The sequence below is a fragment of the Thyridium curvatum genome, assembly GCF_004353045.1.
Source record: "Thyridium curvatum strain D216 chromosome Unknown NODE_131_length_62048_cov_80.332860, whole genome shotgun sequence".
In the NCBI taxonomy this organism is placed as follows: domain Eukaryota; kingdom Fungi; phylum Ascomycota; class Sordariomycetes; order Thyridiales; family Thyridiaceae; genus Thyridium; species Thyridium curvatum.
Window position 1 is genome coordinate 19,021 of NW_022156886.1, and position 17,234 is coordinate 36,254.

The following is a 17,234-nucleotide window of genomic DNA, read 5'->3' on the forward strand; positions in this document are numbered from 1 at the left end:
TCATGATGCGTTCCGTATCAATATCAATCATTCCTCGCCCGTGACCTCGCGGTTTAGTCGGATCCAAAGCACTCGTCAATCTCCTTCTTGAACTTCTCCCTGATCGCCCGGCGGTTCACCTTTTGGGTCGCCGTGACCATTCCCTATTCGCAGTGTCAAGTCAGTTCGCGTCCGTACAATTGGTCCGATGCAAAAGAAAGAAACTCACATTCGCAGGCGTCCACTCCTCATCGACGAGCACGACGCCCGTCACCATCTCCATGCCGGACAGGCCCGCCTTACGGCCCACGGCCAGCAGGTCCTTGAGCACGGCCTGCCTGACCTTGGGGTCGCCGTGCATGCGGTGCTCGTCGACGCCGAGCCGCGCCGCCGTCTCGGCCAGCGCCTTCTCGGCGGGGCAGATGATGGCGATGGGCCGGGCGTGCGAGCTGTCGCCGTAGACCATGATGTTCTGCACCGCGTCGGCGCTCTTGTAGATGGCCTCGAGGCGCTCGAGCGCGATGTACTCGCCCCCTTGCAGCTTGACGAGGTTCTTGACGCGGTCGATGACCCGGACGTGGCCGTTCCTGTCGAACTCGCCGATATCGCCCGTCTTGAACCAGCCGTCCGGGGTGAGGGCCTTCCTGGTCTCCTCGGGGTCCTCGTAGTACTCGGTCATGACGGCGTTGCCGCGGATGAGGATCTCCCCCTGCGGCGGCTCGCTCTCGGCCGAGTAGTTAAGCTCGGGCAGGGAGACGAGCTTGACCTCGACGGCCGCGGGGACGGGGCCGATGGCGGTGCCCGTCCACTGCAGCGGGGTGCCCAGCGCGCCGCTCGCGCACGTCTCGGTCAGAGCGTAGCCCTGGATCATGGGCGCGACGACCATGCTCATGAAGTGCAGTGTGCCGTCCGCGATCCCGCTGGCGCCGTTGAAGATGAATCGGAGCCGGCCGCCGGTCATAGCGCGGACCTGGTTGAAGACAAAGTCGAACGCAGTCTGTCCTGGGAGGTTCCAGTCGACCAGGAAAGACTTCAGGTGATATATGCCCCAGAACACCGATTTTATCAAGGCGCCAGACTTGTCGACCCTCCCCGCGACACCCTTCTTGACCGTCTCCCAGATCTGCGGGACGCCGACCATGATGGTAGGGCGGAACTCCCGCATGTCTCCGGCGCAGTTGCGCATAGAAGTGTCCGCCAACGTCCGAGGGGACCCGTAGCCAAGCGTGCCCCCAATAAAGAGCGCAATGTGCTCGAGCGCCATCTCGAAGATATGAGCTAGAGGAAGGTAGGCCAGGACATAGTCACGGTGCGACACGGTCTCGGCAACGACCGCGTGCAGGCCCGCGACAGAGGCGATGAAGCTGGCGTGCGAGATCGGTACGCCCTTCGGCTTGCCAGTGCTTCCAGAGGTGTACATGATACAGAAGAGGTCTTCGGGTGTAGGAGGGGTCGGGTCCACTGGTGATTCCTCGCCTAGGCGTTCGAGTTCTGAGAAGCTGATGACCTTGATGTGTGCGTGAGAGTCCTTAAAATCTTGGACTTGCTTCTCCGAAACACCCTGGTTGCTCAGGTCGTTGTATATCACAAACTTGACAGCTGACTTCTTGAGGGGGTTGATGGTCGTCTTGAGGAGATGGGGATCGGTAAACATGGCCGTAGCTTTGGACTGGAGGAGAGAATGCTCGACACCTTCCTCGCCGAGCGTGTCGTATGCCGTCACGATGGTCATGCTCTGCGAGACGCAAGCATGGGACATACCCAGCCATTGCGCACTTTCGGTAGACTTGTCAGCCCATCATTGCGACTTGGTGATTGCAAATTATTTGAAAACGTCTTGTGCATGCCACACTCACCTTGTTGTTGCAAAAATGTGAAGCCTGTCGTCTTTAGAGAGGCCGAGTTTGCGCAGGCCGGCGCCGAGCTTTTGGATGAGCTCCCAGTACTGAGAGTAGGTCATATAGGAATACTTGGAGAGCTCGAAATAGGTCCACTCCTTGTCGACTTGGGTGGTCTCGCCGTCGACCACCTTGGTGACCTTCTTCATCTCCTTGTGCGTCTTGATCAGCCTCCTGCTGCCCATAGCAGGCTCGTCGGGGTAGACCTTGGCGCTGCGCTTGAGGAGGTTGTAGACGGTGTCGACGCCCTCGGCAGGGTACTTGAGCAGGCCATTCTGGGCCTTGGGGTGGCGGCGCGGAATGGTCTCGCCCTTGACGGGCTGGCAGCCCGATACCTCGACGGTGAATGGCGGCTTCTGCACCATGTGCAGCGGCATCAGGCCCTGCTCCTGATGCGACATGGCGGTAGCCTGCTTGCGTCGTGCGTCCTGGAGGCAAAGAGCGACGAGAACGGGGACCAAGAAAATGAGCAGCCAAGCGGTTTTCGAGCTCGAGATAGAGAAATCTCTGGAGGTCGTGGGTTTGTAGGAGTGGTGGCGACGAGAAGGATAGGCAGGACGGAGGCGGGAGGTTGGCACAGGTCGCATGGGGGAGCTCGAGCACCTGGCCACCTACCTGCTTTGTTCGTTGGACGAGGCCAGCCGTGCAGGCCGGGAGGTGGGGATGACGCAATGATTTTAGGTTGGAAGAGCTCCTCGTGATGCCCGCCGTAGCTGCACGTTACGGGCGTTCCTAGTGGTGTAGCTGTGCGAATAGTGGGCACCTAGCCCTGCTTTTCAGGGTGGTATGGGTGGTATGGGTGGTACGGGTGCCATCCTGCGCGGTACGTTAGGAGCAGAAATTGGCATCCTTCCATCCGGCGTGGACCCCAAGCTACGATCTGAATATTAAAGATCTCGACTCCTATTCAAAAGCACTTGAGGCATTTCGACGTTGACTCTGCTCTATAACTCTACGTTATCTGACTGCACGCCTTACCTCGGTAACTTTCATGCAAGGTGTGCTCGTCAAGATTCGTCGAATGTATCGTTGTGGTCGAGGTGGTGCTGGTGCATCCGGCGTCCCGGGGGTTTTGCTTTCTCCGCCACACCTCCACCACTACTCCTCCACAACTTGATTGCAACAAGACGCTCGTTCTCGCTGCTGAAAAAGCGTGCTAGCTTAGCCTGAAGGATCTGCAACACATGCAGAGCGAGAATCTACCCAAGAGCTTGCTTGCTCTCATCGAGCAGCAGCAGAATTGAGCGCCGGAGCCGAGGCATCAATCTTTCAGCTGCCCCAGCAATCGCCAGGCCAAGCTCAGCCAAGCATTCCGCGTGCGGGGGATCTGGGAGCTCCAGATGGCACTAGGCTCAGCGCGCTAAGCCAACCTTGAACCCCCCTGGAGCTGAAGCTGCTTGATGTGATTGGAAGTGTCTTTGCTCGGAGTGTCTGGACCGAGCCATGTCTTGGACCAGACGGTCTTCTTGCTCTGACCTCTCACTTATGAAATCTGGCCGCGATATTTACATGTTCGTATAATCACCTAACGTGAGCAAGGCGTATCGTGCTCACTTCAGATGTCCTACGGTCGTTACTCTCACGAGAGCCTCGGTCCGTCCGCCGCAACAGAGATTGCAAATCTTCGGGTTTGCCCGAGATGCTCCCCACCCGGCCCAAAATGAAACTCTGTTAAAAAGCCCACCATCAAGCCTCGGCAGCGATCTATAAACGTAGCAGACAACACTTGCAGTGTTTGAAGTATACTCACAGTTCAAATTCTCAAAAGACTCATGAGGGCATCGCCTCTGGATATGTGATGAAGTCTGTTGGAGTTCATAACTAACACGCACAACGACGTCAGAGAGAGTACACATCATCCAGCATGCATTGCCATGTCCCATAATAGTCCTATCCGCACAAGAGATTGTTTCGATAAATTTGGGAAATAGAGACCGAAAGGCAACCTTCTCAGTCAACCTGGACCCCAGATCTCCCAGCCCCCATGCCATCATCGAACCCCTGCCCAGCTCTTCTCTCCTCCTTCACGGCCTCTCTTGCCTCCGCCTGCTCGGCCTTCTTCCTGTTCCAGAGTCTCTCATCAGCATTTGAACACAGAAACTTCAGGAGCTGCTTGACAAAGAGAAGGGAGCTCAGATCCCATATCCACCTACCTGTCGAGATCGGCGGCGTAGTCGTCAGAGTGCGCGTCCTGATCGCCATGCCTCTGTGTCCCGCTCTTCCTCTGCACTGCGTCCGCAACCTTGCCCTCTGACAACGTCGCCAGCTGCTCGGCATCGACGTTCTCGTTTTGCTTCACCTGCTGGGAAGACCTCTCGCCACCGATCACACCCCTGCCGTCGCTATGGCCAGAGGGCGTGACTCCCTGTCCGAGAGAGGAGGGCAAGGCGTCATTCTTGTCAGGACCATCGTCAGGCCCCAGCTTCTGAACGACCGGTCCCCCGCGCGTTTGTTTGGATGCGGCGGCTTCCTCGGCCGGGTTGATTTCGGCCGGGTTACCAGCGGTCGTATAGGCTTCGGAAACTCGAGGCTGGGCGGCGGGTCCCATTGTATATGATGTACCTTTGACACTCAATGCGAGAATTGATAGATTGCAATCTTCAAAGATTCTAGGATCTCACAGGTTAGCCCTCAGTCGATGTATAAGAGTGTTAATAGATGGCAGGTGGGATAGCTATGACGTGCCACTGGCGAGTATAACGTTATAAGTTGATGACGTCGACAACCCCGATAAGGCTTTGATAACAACAGACGACACACATACATACACGCTTCGAATCACCCCTGGCGGGATTCCGTCCTTGCAGGCAATATCAATCTATTATTGTGGAATCAAATACGCATTGCATACAGTCCTCGGGGAATGGAGTGAAGTAGTTTTCAAATTTGACAGCAGATATGGGGGCCAGTATTTAACGCAACATCTGAAAAGAACATACTTCAGATGAAAATGCACTATAGGATTGCGATGAACCTTCTCGGGTATGCTTATACTCATAAAAGAAAATCCGAGCTAAACCGTCTATGCTTATTATACAGCAACTCATTCCTGAGTGTCCTTGTTGGGTACGATAGGAATGAGGAAGGTCGGCATTCTCTTTGGCCTTGTGCCCGTGGGCTAGTGTTGTGTGTATGTTTGCGCGTGCAGGTCGAGTTCTTTGATGGAGAATAGGCTCTGGAGTCTTGGTGTGAATGAGTGTGAGAGACGGACTCGAGAGAGCGGGAGGACAGCCATTTTGTACGCATCCAAACGACCTCTCGTCAGTGGCTTGCAGGGCGGATTGCTCACCGCCGAGGGACCGTTCATTGTGATAATTTTGTGGCGTCTGTTGTTGAGGAGATATCTCGCGCATCCGGCCTCGCAAACTCGCGCATACGGACGTCCGGACGAGTTGACCCATCGGCCACAGGATAGGAGCCTAGTACATTGCTACTATATCCGATCATTGAGCATACACAGTCTGACTTTGCAGAGGGCAGCCGAACCATGGTCAAGAGGTCAAAAAGTCCGGGACCGATTCCGGGCCTCGGACCCACATCGGAGACGGCTGTCAGGCTTGAGGGCCTTGCGGTCAGAGGGCTGTGGTTGATCAATCCACGATGACAATTGTGTCCTTATCACTGGTCACTGTCACAGTGTCTCTAGAACACAGGTATTGTGTTTATTGTGTCTCTTTAACTGTGTCGTATCGACAGTGTAACTTGGCTTGTACCTAACAGGTAGACCAAGAATTAAATACCAACTCAGATAGATGCTTATACTTGCCAAGGCCGAAACAGTGACAAGGCTCGCGAGACAACCGGAAGGGAACGGCATCTTTCTTGGAAGGCTTTGACATTTTCTAGTCAAACAGGAAGATTACAGAAAAAGTCAAGCCATCATTTGCCAAAGATCATCACAGTATATCTCAGGACGAGCAGCCTTATCTATCCGCATCACCGTTGACAGGCACATAGTACAATTTGATCCTGATATGAATGGTATTTATGGCATGTCATTGCAACACAGATAAGAGACGGTTCGTCTACGCACAAATCTTATTTACGATATACTTGATATAGATCATCTAATAGCTCTCATGAATCGCTCAAGGTCATTCCCTCATAAAGATAGGACCTAGCTTCAGATGCTACGACGAGGTCGCTCATACAGTAGGTCTAACCTAAAGGCGGTTCTCATCGCTTAGGTGGAACCATCCATGAGTGAATCAACATATAGGAAACATGTACTAAGAGTAGAGATGTAGACTATGGAATCCTGAAGAGAGGGTTGTTGTTCTGGTCAAGAGCGTTCTAGGTTTCAACCTGGCTACCAGGTTCACCACATCAGCAAGCAGTGGTATCCATCTACGTACATGCAAGCAGGAAGATGATTCTTAACCTCTACTTCGGTGGACGGCAGTTTCAGGTGAGCATACTGGGGCGCGGCGATGGCTAGGACTGCAGTCATTAATCAGCAGAGCGGAGCAGATGTCGAATCCTCAAGAGTGGAATACCGGAGTGCCTCCGGGTCTTAGGCCATTGTGAAGCTTATGAAGACAAGTCGTAGTGCTTGCAGTCGAGATGGTCAGTCTCACTTTTGTCCGTAAAAGTCCTTCTGACACTTTCTCCTTTTCCGCAACGATTATTTTCAGCTGTCCAGAGACAACCAGCACAGTGAATCCGGCCCAGTCTTCATCTTCGACAACCGTCACACAGTGACGAACCAGGTATACTGATCAAGGATGGAGGGCCACTGCGCGCTTGGATTTCCGCACGTCCCGTGACACCTGGTGATCCCCTGACGTACATGTACGTGCGTCACACAGATAGTGCACTGCCGTCTCCTTCCCTTGAGGAGGGCCGAAGTTGTGTGGGAAAAAAGCGTGTCCAGCGCCTCGGACCCCGGACGGATCTGTCTCGCTGTGGACGTCGCAGCAGGAGTGCCCTGTTCGTGCCACCGTCGATCCAAAGCGGCTGCCCAGAAGAGATGCAGAAACACTGCCTCCAGCGCTGACTGACACCAAGTAGAACTGAGACACGCACCATTCTCCGGCAAGTCTTTGCACCGGTAGTAGTCTCCAGTGTATATACGACGTGGCACGCCGGAGGCGGCGCAAGTCCATACGATCACGAGACACATTTCACCCCATTGATTCCGAGAATAGAACAAGAAGAGACAAGAGAGATCGGCTTTTCTTTTTTTTTTTTTTCTTTTAACAAAACCACCAAAAGATCGGATCGCGGACTCTCCCCTTTTTCGGCCATGTCCTACCAAACCGGGATGTATTCACCCATGCCCGGCAAAGCTGCCAAGTTCCCAGCTTGCGTGCCATCGCCAAAACGCCAGCGGCGCGGCAGGAGTAAAGGACCCTCAACATTGATCCCTCCCCAAGAGCGGCCTACCGTTCCGCGCGCACGCCATCGTGACCAGTGAGCTGAGCCGACACATGGCTGGCGGAGAAGCACGGTCGCGGCCGCCCCGTGCTCCCAAAAAAAAAAAGTGTTAAGATGAAGAAGGATATGACGGCGGAATGAGATCCGGAGTTGTGGGCCGTCTCACACCCAAGACTGCTGCACATCCATAGGTATCACCACGGTGAAGGGGAGAGATGACAGCCACCCTCGATACCTACTGGCGTCGACAATGCTTACCGGGCGCGTGGCTTTGCGAATACCGTCAAAAGAACGGCGCTGGGGTCAGGAAGTGTGGGAGCATTTCCGTGGGAAGGACACGGCTCCCGCCCGCACTTCTTCAACCCATCGATCATCAGCCCTGGGCCCGTGCCGTCGTACGTACTTCGCATAGAAGTCCTGTCTTTCTCTCTCTCACCCAGGCCCGGTGACCTCGAAATTCTACCGCCGACGGCAGAGCAGTCGTACAAAAAAAGCAGTTTTACGAGACCTGGGGTACCCCGTTCTCAGCCCAGGGTCTCGGCTGCTGCACAGACTGATGGGAATCCCCCCAGACAGAACGAAGTAGCTCTACTTGCAGAGCATTCCCCCTTTCTCAAAAAACAAAAAAAGAAATTAATAAAACAAATATTCCAATTCGACCGCAGAAGGGCCTCGTGGAGTCGCAACGGCGAAGCTGACACTTTGACATCCCATAGCCCCCAGCATCATTGACGTTTCCGCCCGGCACGAGCCCATGTCGCGGGATCAACCGGGGTAGCGGAGATGGGGGAGGGGAGCGGAGATTTGGCGGAGTCCTGAGGGAGATCTTGCTTCAATGGATCGTTGATATGATAAGATCTCTCAGCCTCTTTTCAATGCTTCGGCGGTACTGGGGGTCTACAAAGCAGTTGCGGCTCTTCTCCTTGGGGGGACGTTAGCCGGATGAGGATACACTCCGAGAGCAACGAGGGACGTGCGAGAGGGCATGATGGTCCAGGCTGCGGCGATGCTGGCCGACGAAGGACCGATGTTGTAGCAGCCCTCGTTTTACGTCATGACCAACAAACGAGCCTGGAGTGGGTGGTTGGGTGCCTGGACTGTACCTACCTATTGTTTGTGCACCATGGCCAGCGGAATGGTTCCTGCGGGTTTTGTTTCAGGTACAAGTCTTCGACCTAGATGCCGTCGGCGTCACTTCCTTGCAAGACAAGACGGGAGTGTGTCCTGGTGTAGGCATGCTGGCCGCTGAATGGCCGGCCGGCGGCGGCGGCGTGGCACTGACATCTCATCCACATCCACAGGCGCGCCGGCAGGTTGGTACTGGGTCTCGGCCAAGGCGCCGTTTGCATACCTTGTCGTTTTAATTCTTCTTTTACAAGCAACTCTTTGGTTAATCAGTCGTTAATTCCATACGAGATAAAATCGATCTCTGCCTTGGCCTGCCCTGGGGGGAATTTATCGACTCGACAGCCCCCCTGGCTCCAGCTTGGTTGGGCCCGAGCTGTCAAGTTTTGTCCTGGGCCCTGGACTCCCGAGATGACCCAACATCGTGGGGTTTGCATCATCAAGTGTCATGTCGTAATTATCACACCCCCACACCCACACCCCTCTCTTTGTTGATGCTTGGCCGCGCGAATACTCGGCGAATTCCTGGTGATTTGCTAGCAAAAGTACCTACACTCTCGCCTGTATCCCCCATCCCCCCACGGCCTCATTCCCCAAGATCATGAGATAGATAGATGTGTGCGACCAAGTAGTGGTGCAGTCGATGACGCAAAAAAAAAGGACATGGGGAAAGGCCCCTCGCAGCTCTGTCAGGGACGGTGCGCGCGACTCGCAACGCTGCTATACGCTACTTTGGCTGTCAACACCATCGCCATTTGCAAAGGCCAGTTGCCGGGCCCGGGGGAGCTTTCCGGGAGTTGACCTGTCGTATTGCCTCTGATGTGATGCTCTCGGTGGGTGGTCTCACAATTACTTTGAGTTGTCATGATGCATCCCCAAGTCCCAACACTCCCCCCAACTCGAGTCATTTCAAGGCCCAAGGCGGGCCAAAAAAAAAAAACACAGAGGTTTGAAAACACAGCCCTGGCCAGGAAGGGAGAAGAAGGAGTCACAAAAGTCGGTGAGTGTCCATTCATGGCAGCAGAGGCATCAATGTATCGACAAGAAGCGCAGGGCGGTGGGCCGTTGGGCTGAAGAATTCCATCACGGATGCGGGTTTGGTTGGTACACGACAGCCTGGAACCACTTGCAACGGCTGTGGTAGGGCTTATCGCGGCAACGGACGCGCTGAAGCTGCTCCCCGGGCATGCTGAGAGCCAATCCCTCCTCCCTCAACACCCTGGTCCACTTACACTGAGGTGGCCTGCAGGTTCACCTCCATCATGATATCTTTGTTGGGGGTGTCGGATCAGAAAATTCCATGTCATTAATGATGGTGTTATTTCCCATCACAAAGTCTTGGTCGCCCTCCAAGTTCTGTATTTCGCTGAAAGAGGGACTTTATTTCTTTTTTTCTTTTTTTTGGTCTTTTTATTGGTTTGACTCTTGTGCCTTTTTATTCTGTGTTAGAAAAGCCAAGGTGCTCGCCAGCCCCCGGAGAGGACACCGTCCCGTGTTGCGGGTAAGAAGAAGCAAAGACAGAGTACACGGGCATCCATCCGTTGCAACTTCTTTAAAGAACGTAGCTTTGTGATACATCAAGTCTGATTTGCTGCACAATATGATCTGGGCGTCCCCAAAGGCCGATAGCCAGATCTCTCTCGCTAATCAGCGCGGTCAGCATCGACGGGTGCAGGGCCAGCCCGTGTAAGCCACAACTCGCTCATACTGCCAGTCAAGCTCCATCACACTCGCATATCCACCAGAAGATCATGAGGGGAAACGGGTAGCTGAAGTCCGGAACGGCTTGTTATTTTTTTTTTTCCCCCGTAGGAAAATAAAAAAAAAGAATAAATGAATAGTTGTAAGATAAAAATAAAAGACATAAAATACAAAAGAGCGGCATAAAATGTGCCATGCATCTAAGCTGTTTGCAAGCAAGCCCCATGCCGCAAAAACACACACCGCCTGCAAAAAGACGGCATCATGCATCTATGGAGTAGACAGGCCAGTCCTGCCTGCCTGGAGCCGTCCCAACCTTGTTGTTTGTTAGCCGAGGGGGAGAGAAGAGGAGATGAACAGAGAGGCAGGGAAGCCCCCTCCAGTTCCGTATGCCTATCCTAGCCGATCCCAACTGTCAACAACTTTGACTAACAAGAACAAGAACATGGCGAGAACGAAAATCGGAACTATCAAGCACGTCAACCCGGTATGGGCCTTAGCTCGCAAACCCAGTCTCATCGGCGAGCTAATAAACAGTGCGGTCCGCGAGCGGAGAGAAACTACCTCTCGCCTGAAGTCCCATCTGCCCAACATGCATCCCGCACCAGCAGTACCGGTAACACCAAAGCAGGGCACGCCCGGTCCGGTCCTCGGTGTCGTGCATGGCGCGCAGTCTGCTTGTCTGTCTGTACAACTACTAGGGAAAGAGAACCCTTGCAAAGTGTATCGAACGAAGAGAATGACACGCAGTAGCGGTGACACCGAGGGAGCGGGGACATTCAGGACTCGGCAACCAAGCTCTTTCATAGCTAAACTCGCAGTAACTAGTTGGCCGAGCGCATAAACTTTGCCCATGGGCGGTGAAGGCGCTTCCCTCGCTTCCCCGGGAGGGGCTTGTCCCCTCTGCAAGAGCGTTATCTTCTGTCCGACGACCTTCCTCGTCTTCGGTCCTGCCCATGGTTATGCCAAGATCTCAAAGTGACTCTTAACATAGGGAATTGGTCACAATAAGCGTGCACTTGCACCCGCGGGGGTTCACAGAGTCCCTTTGCGGGATGCCGACACCGGGGCGCTTGGGAGCATTTGATGGGGGGGGGGGGGGGGGGGGGGGGGGGGGGGGGGGGGGGGGGGGGGGGGGGGGCGCGTGGCGGAGAGGAGGACCGACCCCTCCGATGATGTCCCCTCTTCGGCCGCCCGCCCGCCAGCCACGGCGCCTAAGGTCAACGAGAGTAGCCCTGCGACCGTTTTAGGGGTCCAAAAGAGCCACGGCATCGCATGCCCCAGGCGCACGCGGGGCCGCCGCCTTGCACTCAGCCCAGCTACGTACTTGTAGGTAGGCTTGGACGGAGGACCAATCTCCCCTCGTTCAGGCTTAACCGAGGGAACTCTGCATTCTCAGTCCCCATAGTCCTTCGTAAATCCCTCTCAGTGAGATCTACGTCGACTACTCCGTAACTTGTAAGGCAAGAAAGAGTAGGGCTAGGTCCTAAGCATATTGTGCCCCATTACAATGGCAGGCAGTAGGTAGAACCTCTCTAGGCCCGCGGCTGCGAGGCCCGCCCCTAAAGTGAACGCTCCGAGCGAGGTCCGCTTGCAGTTCTAGTTCCTCCTCGTATACCGGCCGGTGGTGCCGTCGACCTTTTGCTCCTCGTCGGAGACTAGGAACTTTGTATTCTGGCCTGGGCTTCAGGCTATAGACGCCACATCAGCCTTGCGGCTTTCGCCATTAGCTTCGTCTCTCCTCGCACATTTCTCAGGGTGTTGAGAGAAGCGTTCAGTCCGGAATATCTCCCACCTCGAAAGTCTCCCATAGCAGGGCGGAAAAAATGAGGGCAGATATTGCAAGTAGGGTCACATGGCCCGACCTGCTGTAGCACTCAGCAGATATATCCAGACCTGTGGTAGAATTGATCTGCCGCTCAAGAGGGCTCAAGGGGAATCCGGGGCGGCGGATCAATTCGTCGGGACGCACGATCCAGGTGTCTCTGTCTCTCTCTGTGTGTGTCAATCTTGCGGGGAAGAGGGGAGAAGGGGGGGTGTGGAAGCATCAGAAAAGATCAGAAATGACAGAACGAGATCGAGCAGGTCGGATGCGCCGCCCCGGTAGATTATTCGACACACACACACACACACACACACTTTGCTCAATCTAGAGGACTGGGGACTCTCTCTACCGAGTTTCGGTATTGCCTGGCAGCGACGCAATTTGGGGCGGCAAAAGTTTAATTGTTGCACCCTTGCCAACTTGTTCGCTGCACGTTGGTCATTTGACAGGTACGACGGTGACATCAGGGCCGCCGCGGACGACGGCACGGGAACGTAGTAGAAGAGAGAGACAAATTCAACTAAGAAGCAAGTAGATGATGATGATGATGAACCTAAAGGAAAAGAAACAAAGGGGAAATATAGCTGCCAACCCTTGGGTCAGAGTTTTGCCAACCTGATTCGGGGCACGCTACCACCAAACATACCTTGTCTTCAGCGTGCCAAAGCTGTTTCCGGGAAGAGTCATCGCTAACTGGAGCTGGCGATGCCTCCGAAGGACCCGTTGTCAGCACTGCCGGCGGGCCGTAAGAAACTGATCTCAACAGACAGACCTACACTCCCGAACGGGGAGGATTTCCAGCCTGGAGATCGATGGTACCACTGGATATAGAGCATCTGTTTAGACCCAAGAGATAAATTATCGAATCTTCATTCAAGACCCGGAAAATAACTAGAAAGAGAATTATCTAAAAAGAAAAAAGAAAAGAAAAATGCCCGAGAAACACCTCCGCGGTTACATGCTGGGAAAAGGTCCGGCCGCCAAACCAGAATCTCCATCCCCGCAAACAGTAACCACCAAAACAATCAACTCTCGGACAAAGCCGCCTAAAACACAAAATAGACAGGACCAAGTCTAAAGAGGAGTTGCCAGACTTACGCAAAGAACAAGAAGGGGGAAAAAAGGGCCGGGTCGAAGAACAATGGGAGGCGAGTGACAAGTCTCATCGAAGACCTAAAATGGAAATTTCTCCATGGGGTAAAACGAACAAAGGAGGATTGAAACTCGTATTAGTACGCGGAGCACGCCGCCGCCCAACGGCGATCCACGCCTTTTCAAACCTGTTCCACGGGACACACTTGCTTGCTTTGCCTACTCCGTAGATATCTTCTTTGTTGATCTTCCCCCCGTCTCTCCATCAAATTGCACGAAAAAAAAAAAAAAAAAAAAAAAAACCTAGCGCGTGTAAAGGACGCGTTTTTTTATGTGTGATCTGAAAGTGTGTGGGTGAAAGGAAATCATCATTAGTTTACTTAGGTAGACAACCGTTGCTGATTCGATCGATGGGGGGTCCTTCACATGCATGAACCACCACCAATACTCCTACACGCTACCCAACGCGGTCATAAATAGCACGGCGAACAGACTGAAAACGCGCTCACCGCGCGCGCGCACGCATTGCACGCAAGATTTCAGTAGACCTGTTGTCAGAACTACCTAGTTGGGCCAGTAGGTAAGGAAACGTCCCCCGGCGCAAGGGGAGGATAGGGGATACTCGAGGGAGGGGAAAGTAGGTAAGAGAAGCTTGAACCTCCCCCCCGGGGTAGTGGCAAGATTCACCAGGTCGCAACCCCGTCATCAAGAGGAACGCGTCCCGTACAAACACCGAACACCGGCCAAGAAAAGACCGGGTGGCGCCGCAACTCACTCCCTGACCTCGGAGAGAAGAGAAGAGAAGAGAAGAGAAGGGAGCAGATGCCAGACAGGGAAGAAGACCATTGAGCAAGAAAGACTCACTACAATCACATGTTGCTGCTTCATGCTTGTTCCTCCAAGGAATGCATCCTCATCGTAAGGAAGGAAGGGGGGGAAAAAAACCTCGTAATTGCATGTGCTAGTCAAGGTTTGCCAAGCAACATTGGAAATCACAGGTGAGCGATTCGGTCAGCCATGCGATCTCTCTCGCGCGCGCTGACAGCTCAAGGGGCGGCGGGCCCAAGGTGATGTGATGTGATGCGGCATCGGTGAGTGCCGACAGACCCAAGGCTTTTGCGGCCGAGGAGGGTTCCGGTTCTCCTCTCTCCCTGCTCCCACATGCCGAAAAGCCTGCTGCAAACAACAAACCGACACCCAACAACACCACCACCACCACCACCACCACACACCAACGCCGCCCGCCGCCCGCCGCCCTGACTAAAACCACATGCCGCCGGCCTTGAAGGTGTGGACAAGTCCTTGGGTTGCAGTCCTTCAACGGTCATCATCCGTGTCACGAGGTGTCGCCGGGACCAACAAAGAACAACAAACACATGCCGAATTTACACTTTTCACATAGGCACACACACACAGCGTATCTTGACAATCACACAAAGATCAGAGATGAGAAGAAGACATGATTAGTTTTTGATAATATTTTAGAATTTTTGTAGTTCGACCTGAATGAAGCTCTTCAAGTAGTTTTGCTATTTTTCTTCCACCCCCGCTTCTCTTTCGCTTGATTCTCTAAACCGTGAGAGACGCATCTGTCTTCATAAAGTTCGTAGGGTATCTTTTTGGTGCCTCGCCCTTTTTCTGTAGTGTGTGTATTTTTTGTTTGCTTGGCATCATCAACGTAGCAAAACAAGGCTTTTCTTTTTCCCCTTCCCTCCGTAGAGTGCCAATTGGTCGCCCACTGCCTGTAACATCCATCCTCCGCATCTTTGAAGAGCCATAGGGTGTACACAAGCCCGCCCCATCCGAGTCGATGTGGGCGGTTCTCTTGAGAGGAAAACAAAAAAATTCATAGACCTGGTATCATGTGGTTTGGAAGCAACGCCGAACCGTGCTTTGGTGGTATAAGGTAGAATGAAAGGCAACCATGCGCTTCCGCCATGGTTGTCGAGTACGTGTGAGGGGGTGTCGGGCCATGGCAGGCAGATGATAAAATAATGATGCAATGCGTGAGCTCGCCAAATGTTTGTCGAAGAAAAGAAAAAAGCTCTCAATGAAAATCAAAATGAGTAAACGCCGACCCGGTCACGGCGGGTGCTGATGTGTGAAAACGCTTCGCAATGCCGAATGGATATATGATGTACACTTTGTGGTGGTTGTGTGGAAGGGAGCCCGATGGAATTACCAGCCCTTGGAGTGGTAGCCGTTAAATGCATCCCTGTTGAAGTACTGGTCCCAGCTGCTAGCCGGCACATCGGTGTCCTTGTTGATGTGAACCTTCTCCGGGTACTGCTTCAGGTTGGCCACATCGTGCGAGGTGTGGCGGCGCTTGAGGACGGCATTGGCAGTCGATGATTTCTGCGACCTCTCCCAGAGCAGGTGGCGGCGGAGAGACTCGGTAAGCTCGGTGGAGAGCATATTGCGGCGGGTGGTGCGCGGGGACAGGGCGGCTTGGTGGGCAATGTTGTTGGTGGTGGTCATGATGGGCTGCGCAGACGACCGAGGGACCTCGTTGATGGGCCGCAGGGGCGCACCACGAGTGCCACGGCGCATCATGAGGGGAGCCTCGTCCGAGTCGTTGGGAGAGGCGACCAGGGATGGAGGCTGGCGGGCGCCACGTGTCCGGCTGATGGCCGAGGTTGACTGAGACGCCGCGTTGCCGAGCTTCTGCTGGCGGTCATTCTGCGCAAGCATGAGCGTGATGAGCGATCGCCTCGAGGTCAGGTTGACCTTGGAGTCGACGCGCTGGAAGAACGTCTTGTCGTCAATGCTCGACTTGCCGCTGTCCTCGATCGAGTCTTCCCAGTCAGACGAGTCGTCATCGTCGTCGATGGCGCTCTCGTCAACGTCGTCCCCCTCGGTCTCCGACTCGTCAATGACGGCGGGAGCTGATGGGATGCGAGTGACCAGCTGGTTGCTGAAGGATGCCTGCTTCTTCTGGGCGGTGAGGAGGGAGTTGCGCGAGGAGTGCATGGCGCTCTTGAGGGAGCCATCCTCCTCGGACGAGCCGCCGACCTGGAACATCTTGCGCTTAGGCGGAGGCACAGGCTGCTTGCGAAGGTCCAGGCTGTGGGCCTGGTCGCTCATCGAGTCCTCGCATGAAGAACCACCAAGAGCAAACTTGGGCTGCTTCTTGGGCTGCACAAGCTTGGGTGCGATAGAAGAGTTGGGCTCGGGAATAGAGTCATCAGAAGAGGCCTTGTGCGGCGTCGGCATGGATCGGTAGGTGGGCATCTGGGAGGGAGAGAAGCCTCGGACAACGGTGGTCTTGCTGCGGGAGGCGGCGAGCTCGGGAGAGGAGGGCTGCTGGGGAGACTCGAAAGACGGCGCGTCCGAGGCCTTGGAGGGCGACTCGGTCGTGGTGGACCCGGAGTGCTCAAAAGCCGGTAGGGGCTCCTTGGTCTCGGGTTGAGGCGGGTTGTAGGAAGAAGCAATCTCGGGGAGGGGCGCGTTCAGAGGCTCCTTTTGTTGGACAATGGAGGCGACCATCTTCTCGAGGTCATCTGATGTGATGTGGCGCTCCTTGCCTCGGCTCCGGCTGCTGGCACACGAGTCTTGTCGCAGTATCCTGGGGCGCAGGATCTCCATGGGTGCTGACTGTGCGCTGAACTCGACGGCCTCCTCGTCGGCGACAGAGTCGACGCTGCCGGACAGCTGGGGGATGTCCTCGGTCGAATTGCTCTCGGAGTGCTCAATATTCCTGGGCAGGGAGGCCGTGCTGGCGGTGCTGCTGGCGTCGCTGTTGTCCACGCAGAAGGTCTCGCGCGTCCATAACCTCCAAGACAGGTTCTCTAGTCTTCGGCCCTGAGCAACAGAGTCGGCGCATCGTGCAAAGACTAAGAAGTGGTGGCGTCTGTTAGTATTGGCTGGCGTGTGAAGGGGCCCGGTAGGAGCAGCGACTCACCTGTCCACATGCTGAAGAGGTTCTGGGCATTGGTTGTGTCGACCTTGTGAATAACATTGGCGTCTACCTGCAAGACAGGTGTTTCTAATCTTGAAGGCATTGCGAAGTCTGGATGTGACTGCTCGAAGGCTCGAGCAGAGAAGTCTAGGTGATCAGAATGAATCGTGACGGGGATTTCGCGATAGCCGATCGCGAGAGTCGGCAATGATGTAATTCTCTGTGCGAGAGAAAGAAGAGGATCGAGTCGACACCGATAGCTGGAGGGTTGAGCCGGCTGGTAATTGTCGAGTCTGAGTATGTTTGCGCTATTCTATCGTATGCGGACCTGGGTTTTCAC

At 54.5% G+C, this 17,234-nt stretch overlaps 3 protein-coding genes across 3 annotated transcripts; all 3 read right to left on the reverse strand.

Annotated features, from left to right (window-relative positions):
* Nucleotides 1–53: 53 nt before the first annotated feature.
* E0L32_012029 (uncharacterized protein) lies at nucleotides 54–2,464 on the reverse strand (the record flags this gene model as incomplete). The annotated part of the gene is made up of 3 exons (XM_031134824.1): nucleotides 54–143; nucleotides 209–1,754; nucleotides 1,836–2,464. 3 exons carry the CDS (start codon nucleotides 2,462–2,464, stop codon nucleotides 54–56), a joined length of 2,265 nt encoding a protein of 754 aa, XP_030999387.1.
* Nucleotides 2,465–3,827: 1,363 nt separating this feature from the next.
* Nucleotides 3,828–4,425, reverse strand: E0L32_012030 (uncharacterized protein; the record flags this gene model as incomplete). Its single annotated transcript, XM_031134826.1, has 2 exons — nucleotides 3,828–3,939; nucleotides 4,031–4,425. The coding sequence occupies 2 exons, from the start codon at nucleotides 4,423–4,425 to the stop codon at nucleotides 3,828–3,830; spliced, it is 507 nt and encodes a 168-aa protein (XP_030999388.1).
* Nucleotides 4,426–15,174: 10,749 nt separating this feature from the next.
* E0L32_012031 (uncharacterized protein) lies at nucleotides 15,175–16,997 on the reverse strand (the record flags this gene model as incomplete). Its single annotated transcript, XM_031134827.1, has 2 exons — nucleotides 15,175–16,829; nucleotides 16,898–16,997. 2 exons carry the CDS (start codon nucleotides 16,995–16,997, stop codon nucleotides 15,175–15,177), a joined length of 1,755 nt encoding a protein of 584 aa, XP_030999389.1.
* Between the last annotated feature and the right edge of the window lie 237 nt (nucleotides 16,998–17,234).